The sequence below is a fragment of the Scardinius erythrophthalmus genome, assembly GCF_964197995.2.
Source record: "Scardinius erythrophthalmus genome assembly, chromosome: 17".
In the NCBI taxonomy this organism is placed as follows: domain Eukaryota; kingdom Metazoa; phylum Chordata; class Actinopteri; order Cypriniformes; family Leuciscidae; genus Scardinius; species Scardinius erythrophthalmus.
In genome coordinates, this window is record NC_138237.1 from 34,432,148 (window position 1) to 34,440,875 (window position 8,728).

The 8,728-nt window shown below is 36.8% G+C and overlaps 1 protein-coding gene across 3 annotated transcripts; it reads right to left on the minus strand.

Annotated features, from left to right (window-relative positions):
• Positions 1-262: 262 nt before the first annotated feature.
• On the minus strand, positions 263-6,231 carry plac8l1 (PLAC8 like 1). Of its 3 annotated transcripts, none has more exons than XM_081390108.1 (5): positions 5,900-6,231; positions 5,510-5,552; positions 5,180-5,363; positions 2,701-2,837; positions 263-833 (listed from the first exon to the last, which is right to left on the minus strand). In XM_081390108.1, the coding sequence occupies exons 3-5, from the start codon at positions 5,355-5,357 to the stop codon at positions 702-704; spliced, it is 447 nt and encodes a 148-aa protein (XP_081246234.1). In that variant the 5' UTR covers positions 5,358-5,363; positions 5,510-5,552; positions 5,900-6,231; the 3' UTR covers positions 263-701. The 3 variants fall into 3 exon arrangements, with proteins under 3 accessions (XP_081246234.1, XP_081246233.1, XP_081246232.1); XM_081390107.1 differs by having other exon boundaries at positions 5,510-5,683; positions 5,900-6,190; XM_081390106.1 differs by having other exon boundaries at positions 5,510-5,658; positions 5,900-6,188.
• Between the last annotated feature and the right edge of the window lie 2,497 nt (positions 6,232-8,728).

The following is an 8,728-nucleotide window of genomic DNA, read 5'->3' on the forward strand; positions in this document are numbered from 1 at the left end:
AAATAATGTTGTACTATTAAATTATGAATAAATTATATGTTAAAAATGATTAATTGAAAATTACAATCTAAAATATAATTGTAAAAATAATGTTTTTTTTTACTTTTATTTACTTTTTGTTAATATTCATTAATCCTTGCTTTATCATATATAAGCCATTTGTTGGATTAGAAATTAAACAAATGTAAATATAAAAAAATAATACATCAAAATACAAAATGATAATATACAAGTAAATCTACAAGTAAATCTGACAAAATTTAGCAGTTTTTTTTAAACACATTTTATTTTGGATAAAACAAGAGATTAGATGTCAAATCAGTTTTGACTCTGAATTTGAAATACGATTAGAAATAGTGCCAAAACTGAATTCATATAACAAAACCTGCATTTGTTCTATGTGTACCATGAGAGAGAAATCTGAAATTAAACCATAGACAGTGCCAGAAAACATCAGGAACCCCTTCTCCACTCATCCGTCTCTCCACCCATCTGTCACTCCATCTCTCCGTCAGCTGGAAATGTCAGCGGCATCAATCTTCAAGCAGAGAGTACTGATATGTCTAACCCTGCGTGAAGTTCAGGACCTCGGGTAATAAACATCCTGACAGCTGAGACGGCCCCTCAGTCTTTTAGCATCGGCAAAAACACGGATGAGAAGAAAATCGGATTCATGTACACACACACACACACACTGTGTCTCAGGAGCTCTCCAGCAGGGTAGAAACGGTGTAGATCTGTGTCTTCAGTCTCTTCTTCATCTCTCTGATCATTTGACAGAGGGCCAGAGGGTAGCAGCAATAAACCGTAGTCCAGTCCTCACACACACTGCCCTGGAGACACACACAGCACACTGTAATGTATTCTTAATTTAATATAACCAGGCACATTAGGGTTTGTAGATTTCTAAGTAAGGATACATTTCCCCGATATTGATTTAACATCCCCCTCCAAGTCGAGGAATCTAGTTATGAAATTTAATTTAAGGCATCTTCATATAACTGTCAAATACTGGATGTGTTTTACTTCTTAGCACAAGAAGGATATGACAAGATAAATCAAAGATAAATATCTACACCTAGAGCAAATACTGTAAAACTTTTTTTCAGGTCACCGTAATCCATTGTTCAGTGGAAACTCTACAGTGATATCTGAGTTGAGTTGTTGGTTCTTACATTAAAGCCCAACGTATACGTCTTTTTTTTTTACGTATACAGTCGAACTGCCTTTTAAGGTCTACTACTTTTAAAGGTGGATTCGAACTCGGGTTGATTTGTGTCAAAAGTTTCTGCCACTATATATTGTATACTATAGCAAATAGTAATGCACTCAAAATGTAATAAAATCTACAATCTACTCAACTTATATGCAAAAATATTGTTGTTTTTTTATTCAGCCAAGAGGTCATGCCATGAAGTATCGATACGGGTAACACGTCTTCATGTGATGCGAATTCGCATCTCCTAGTTCACCAAACTTGAACTTTTGAACACAGTGAAATGTGAAACATTTCGCATGAGCTTGCGCTCTGACGCATGCATATGAATGGAAGTCAATGGAAGGAAAAGTGTAGTGTGTCCGCCTGCTTGATGCACACAGTATGCGGACCCTCATGTACACGTAAAAACCGAAGTATACTTTGCAGTATACATTGGGGTTTAAGGCAAACTATCTGGCATGCACATCCATCTTGGATTCAGTGTAGCTTGGTAATTTATTTTATTTATTTTTTTAGTATCATTCAGTAAAAAAAATGTTTAAAAATGTGTTATGGTGTTGAAGGTAAGTGCAAAAATGTCGAGATGGTCCTCAATGCAGAGCATAAAATCCGGGGGGAGGAGTCGGATCTAGATCCAACTCCTCCCACCTTACATACCTAAACCTACCAATCTCCACCCCCTGATCCCTAAACCCACCCCTAAACCTACCCATCTCCACCCCTAAACCTACCAATCTCCACCCCTTATATAAGATCCGACTCCTCCCCCCGGATCTTATGTACTGCATTGAGGTGCTACTGAAAATGTCCAAAAATTTTTTTTACCTATTAAACATCGTTGCATGATATCACAGGGTTATTATCATTACCCAAACCGAAAACCATAAAAAAACTGACATATATATATATATATATATATATATATATATATATATATAAAAATAAAAAAAACTTTAACCACAATTAAAGTGAAAGCAACAAACACTATAATAGTAGGCCTATATCAATGATACTAAAATAATATAGTTCTTCCAAGGCCATGTTTACAAACAATATTTTTCTAAAAAAAAAAACATATACAGAAAGTGCAGGGACAAAAAGCCACATTTTTTGACAATGCCAGTTTCTTATATGCATAAAGCATTAAAAAACAATCTGATATTTTATTTTACTACATGGTATTTAAATTACAATAAAAGTAAAACGTTTGTAGAATTAGATATTGGATTTTGAACTGTATAGCAAAATAGTCTATTAAAATATTATAGTAATGGGAATGCGCAAACTGATACAGTATTCTTGCATAAAGTTTGTATATATCATTTTTCATTTTAGAACATTTTTGCATACTAAACGGATCAAATCGATTTCAGAATCCTGTTCATTTTTGTCAGTGTTAAATCAGCACTGTGAAATTTTCAGTCATCGAAAACTCAAAAACTCAGCGTGTCACATTATTTACATTACTGCTGAATCCTTACCCTGATTTTAAACCGCTCTCTAATGCCCACTCTCATGGCGAACGTGGAGCCAGGCAGAAGAGGCAAACACACACATTCTCCATACTGATGAGCCAGACTCAGATCCAGACAACATGGCACAAACGCACCCATCAGACCTGCACAGAAGAGAGGAGAGATGCTTTGAAACGTGAGTCGAGAAACTCGGAGCATCAGTGCTTATCTGCAATTACTTAAACACTGCTTATATTGACTGCCTGCAACAAAAGGATTCAGTTCTGATAAATATGGCTTTTAAAGAGAAATCAATGTCCTTGGACGAAGTAGAAATTTGTTTTATGCCCAGCTTTTTTTTAAATGAATGGAAAATCATTAACAATTTATAATCATTAAGGAATGTCATTAACTTTTAATGATTATGAAACGGTACACAAACCACTGGATTAGGAAAACAACAGTAATTACACATACTTGATAGAGCACATACTAAGGCTAGCTGGAATCCAAAAAGTTTGACCCATACGTTTTTTAAGTCATTTGTGCGATATTTGCTACAGTATTTACAATTTGCTAAATAATACAACACAAAATAAAGTATTTTAGGGGACATTTTATAATTAGAAATGTAATTATAAAGAAATATAATAAAATGAGTTCTGATTCAGGTATTTAGTTTTTTTTTTCCAAATTTATTCAAAAGACCAAAATGTAATGCTAAAGGGCCAGTCTGGGTCCCAAAAGATCTAAAAATATGCAGCAATAGAATTTCATGTACAGTTTGTCAATCAAGGTCTCGCTTGCTTGTATAGAGATGCAGAGGCTTCATGGAGAGACTAACAATAAATAAGCTGCTGTGTTGGATTTCCTGAGGCTAAAAGTGTTTTAGAACAAATTGTGTCCCACTAGAGTGCCAGGCCAGTTTCATTATTCTGGAACAGAAAAATATGTTTTCTTTGTTGCCAAGTAGACTGAAACAGGGCGAAGTCGTATCGGCTGAATTACAACAGTCATAAAGAGATAGTTCATCCAAAAATGAAAATTCTGTCATTACTCGCCCTAATGTTGTTCAAAACCTGTAAGACTTTCAGACTTTCATTCATCTTCGGAACACAAATGAAGATATTTTTGATGAAATCTGAATGATTTCTGTCCCTCCAAATTTTCCTAAATTCCTAAAAAGCCTAAATTCAATCTGTTCATCATATAAACTGATCGTGTATCTTCAGAAAATTTGTAAATTCAGACTAAACTGCTCAATTCATATGGATCAGTTTTACGATCTCTTCATGAACTTTCTGAAACGTCAACGTTGCATAGCTGTCAATGGAGGGACAGAAAGCTCTCAGATTTCATCAAAAAGGTCTTCATTTGTGTTCTGAAAATGAATGAAAGTCTTACGGGTTTGGAACGACATGAGGGTGAGTAATTAATGACAGAATTTAAATATCTGGGTGAACTAACCCTTTAATACAATTTAAAAAAAAAAGATAATTATGGAGGCGTGTTTCTGCCTGCTTTTTGCTAGCCTAGAAATCTAGACGCACCCTACCGGCAGCAAAATGTATTTTGCAGCCAGGGTAGTCTAGCAACTCTCCATTGACTTTCGAGCTGCAAAAACCTAAATTGGGTCAGGCCAATCACGTCGTGTATAGAGTAGGCGGGGCGGGCTTAACATAATGACGACAGATTTGCGACGGTTCCCTGCTACTTGAAAACAAAGAATGGCGGCTGCTGGAGAACAGTCTGTCGAATCGGCTTTGGCCGCGACTCTGGAGGACTTGGAGTTAAGTTTTTCTTTGAGAAAAGAGCAAAGAACGGCACTTAAGTCATTCTTAAAAAAGGAAGATGTGTTCGTAGTTTTCAAAAGTGAATCTACCAACTAACGTTAGCTCCGCTGTTGGGAAAACGCTCTGGTTGGTTGAAGCGCTGTCCTATTGCGTGCAGAGGGAATCTGAAGGACAGCCGTTTATCCCGCCCCTCGGATTGAGCCGTGTCTATGGTGAGTTGCCAGACCTAACATCTTGATGTAGGTCTGGCTTGCCAGGCTAGCTTTTTGCTGTAATTGCAACTTATGTCGCAACTGTGAATTTGTTTCTTACAATAGCGATGTTATACATCCCCTATTTTTAAATTCACATCTAAAAATGTTTCACAATACGACTTTTTTGAGTTTATGAATGAGAGTGAGTTTAAATATTGAATGAGTTTAAATATTGCAGATACGACTTTATGACTCACAATGTGGCTTTATATCCAGCAATGTGACTTTTTTTGTGAAACTTTATACAGTGGGCTCCACAAATATTGGCAATGTGATCGTTTTTGTAATTGCAACTTTATATCTTGCAACTATGACTTTGTTTCTTGCAATAGCAAACTTACATCACCCCCAATTTTGACTTTATATTCAAAATGTTACTTTAGTATATTACAGTGCGACTGTTTCTCGTCACAATGTGACAACATTAATTGTAAACTTCTCTCAAGCACTTCCTCTTACATGTGCTGGTGTCACCGCACACGTCTAACAGTCCTGAGCTCCAGTCTCCCCCTGTCTGTGTGATAGTGGTCACTGTCGTCGTGGTCTCCCCGAGGCCAGGTTGAGTCAGCACAGGAAGTTCCATCGTCGCACTTCCTGTTGGGTTTGCTTCAACATCTTTTCCACCTGGAGAGTCCATTTGAATCTGAAGGCGATACAAGAAATCTGCTTCAGATCAAAAAACATTGACACACAATCCTCTAAAGGAAGTCCTCATCTGACCTAAAAAAGTTTTTTCAGCATTGTGACATTAAACAAATGAAATGCTTATTAATGAGGGTGAACACTTACATGGCGAATGTGGTGCAGAACAATCCCTCACAATGACAACAGACTAAAGGAAAAGACAGGGGTGAGTTTCCTATGGTGACAGTGGTGTGTTCGTTCTGATAGTCGCTTCGCCAAGAAGCCCTGACAGAAGCTGCTGTGAGCTGATAAGCCTTCATACACACACACACACATGCACTGGAGACATTCAAATACTAACTCTCAAGTCACAAACAGCAATGTAACACACAATAGCAGATACAGTTCAAAAATAACATTATACAACACATAATCACACATAATTGGGACTGCAGGCCTACTTACAAATATCCCACTGGAGCCTACAATTCACACACATAAAAATATCAAACAAAACCTCAAGAATGACACCTCAAATATGCAACAAAAGCTTACCAGCGATCCAGCCTGTGTGAGAAAGATGTTACATAAATTCGCCCCAAGAGCAGCAATGCAGAATAGCACGTCCTCTTGAGGTTAATGTCTCGCATCACTTCCTTCTGCACCGCCGCTAACGCACATGCATCCAACAGTGTCACATCCACTATAATAAAACATTGCATGTAGCTGTCATATGTAGAACGGCTCGCTTATATGTTTGCCGGCCAAGTCTGTTGAAGTGCATGTAATCATTTATCTGAACGTGCTTCTTTGTGGCTGATCTCGTCTCCACTTGCATCAGACTGTAAAATTGAACCGTCTTCATATCGGCTACGGCCTGCTTGGCCGGAAAAAAGAATAATATTACTCATAGCGTTGGCACATTCTCAGAAAACAGGGCTATTTGTGTCCGAAAACTTGTTTTTTGCAGCTTTTCTTGATCAAATTCAGATTTTCTCACTTCAGTCCAAAAATACTAGGGCCGTTATCAAAGATGATGAGGGAATTTCAGATTAGTGATCATCCAATATGGTTTTATCAAAGTAACCAATAGTTATATATTGTCACTAACCTTACAGATAACCATAAGAATTGTTCATGTTTTTGAAGGAAGTCTCTTATGTTCACCAAGGCACAAAGGAAACTTCCTTCAAAAACATGAAAAAATCTTATGATTTATTACAAGGTATACTTGATAAAGAATACAGTAAAATCAATATTATTGTGAAATATTATTACGATGTAAAATAACCTTTTTCTAATTGTATATATTTTTATTTTATATTTTAAAATGTCATTTATTCCTGTGATGACAAAGCTGAATTTTTTCAGCATCATTACTCCAGTCTTCAGTGTCACATTTAATAATGTAGCTTTCAGTAGTGAGCTATTTTATTTATAGCAATTCATGGGGAAGAGGTTTAAGTTTCTATGCGCCTGAACGTTTCTGTGTGCACAATTTCTTACCAATATAACGTTTCCTGTAGCATTTTAGGTAACACTTTATTTTACATTGTCCTTGTTACATATAGTAACTAGATGTAACATAGTAATAACAGTAAATTATGCATAAATACATGCAACTAACCCTCAACCAAACACAAATCCTAAATATTACTCAGTACTTAAATATATAATTACACTGTAACAATGACACCTTAAAAATAAAGTGTAACTGCACTTTATTTTACAGTCCTGTTCCCCATGTATATACTATGTACTTATTATAGTAATTGCAAAAACTTGTTAATATCTAAGTACTAACCCTGTACCTAAACTTAAATTTCTGAAGGATCATGTGATACTGAAACTGGAGTAATGATGCTGAGAATTCAGCTTTGATCACAGGAATAAATTACATTTTAAATAAAATGATCGATTTGCACCCGCCCCACTCCAGACCTATGTGGGTCATCTTACATTTCATACAGTTGATTGATGATGAACATGATATATATAGTGTGTGTAAAATATTATTACAATTTAAAGCGTATTTTAAATTCTTTATTTCCATGTTTTCCCATGATTGTGGGAACACTGCATGTCAAATGCTGTATAAAATGTGTCAGCACTGCATTTCAGAAAACAACTCAAAGCCACAACTCAAAGCTGTACACTACACTACACCACAGTGAGCTGAATGTAAGAAGCATTACCCATGCACAGCGTGCTTCTAAAATTAGCCTGTCTCTAGCTGCATGAAGCACAGGCCAGATCAACCATTAATAAAGAGAAAGAGAAAGAGAGAGAGAGAGAGAGAGAGAGACAGACAGAGAGAGAGAGAGAGAGAGAAAGAGAGAGAGAGAGACAATAGATGGAGGCTTCTGTGTTGCAGCTTTGACAGGGCCTCAGTGGCTCTCATCATCACCTCAGATCTGAAGACACAGAATGGTTTCCCAGGGCAACAGTCCTCCTTTACTTTGTCATCTGCTTCAGAGGCGAATACAACGTCTATCTGATCCAACTGATGGAGGAGACGGAGAGGGAGAGAGAAAAAACTAACAATGAGATCAGACCTAAAGTCAACTAATAATAGGGCTCACTGCATTCAGGTTGGTTTTTAAAAAAAAACAAAAAAAAACTTTGCTATGTATTTTTAGGGTAAAATACAATATTCAAAGAGAAATTCTGTAAGGTGGGGCTTGTTTTTATTCAGCAGGAACTTTCTGGACTGTGATGATTGGATAATATAATTTGCCCCGCCCACACTGCCTTGATTACATCAGCAGAAATGAAAAGTTGTTTGAGTTGTATTGTGCACTGATGAGACATACAAGTCCAGGGACATTAATTAAGCCAACCATTAAGTTAATATCGATTTTATGTTGTCTTTAATTGTTTGAAAGTGACGGTCTTTCTTGATTTCTATCCTTTGGTTTTGTAGAAACTGCACATTTAGTTGGCTTTTTAAGTAGTTGTGCGCTATTACCTCGAGAGAATTAGTCAAATAAACGATATTCTCCAGTAGGACGGTGCGCTCGTCAAACTCCAGCTCTAGATCAAGAACCCTGGGCCCGATTTTCTCTAGGCTGTCCTGGAAAAACACAGAAAAACAGAAACAGGACCAATTTGTATGCATTTTATGAGACATTTGGTTCTATAGCAAAATGTCTCAAATCTTCAACCAGATGGAACTGGATAAATATTCTGAATGTTCTGATCCAATCTGACTTCTGACCTGTAATGCGGCCTGAATCATAATCATACACTGTTTGTTCATGGCTACAAAGGGCATCACGCTCTTCATGTACTTCTTCAGCTCCGGCATGGCACCCAGCTCTGTGGCGATGACCTTATTGTCAGGTAGAACTCCACTGTTGCTCTGGAAATGACAATGGGAATGAA

Excerpts from the sequence above, each read along its gene's own strand:
- plac8l1 (XM_081390108.1), bottom strand. The coding sequence starts at position 5,357 with ATGGACTCTCCAGGTGGAAAAGATGTTGAAGCAAACCCAACAGGAAGT. Across the intron at positions 2,838-5,179 it reads GTGCGGTGACACCAGCACAT|GTCTGATGGGTGCGTTTGTG; the intron begins GTAAGAGGAAGT and ends TCTTCTGTGCAG. Across the intron at positions 834-2,700 it reads GAGAGCGGTTTAAAATCAGG|GGCAGTGTGTGTGAGGACTG; the intron begins GTAAGGATTCAG and ends GTGTGTCTCCAG.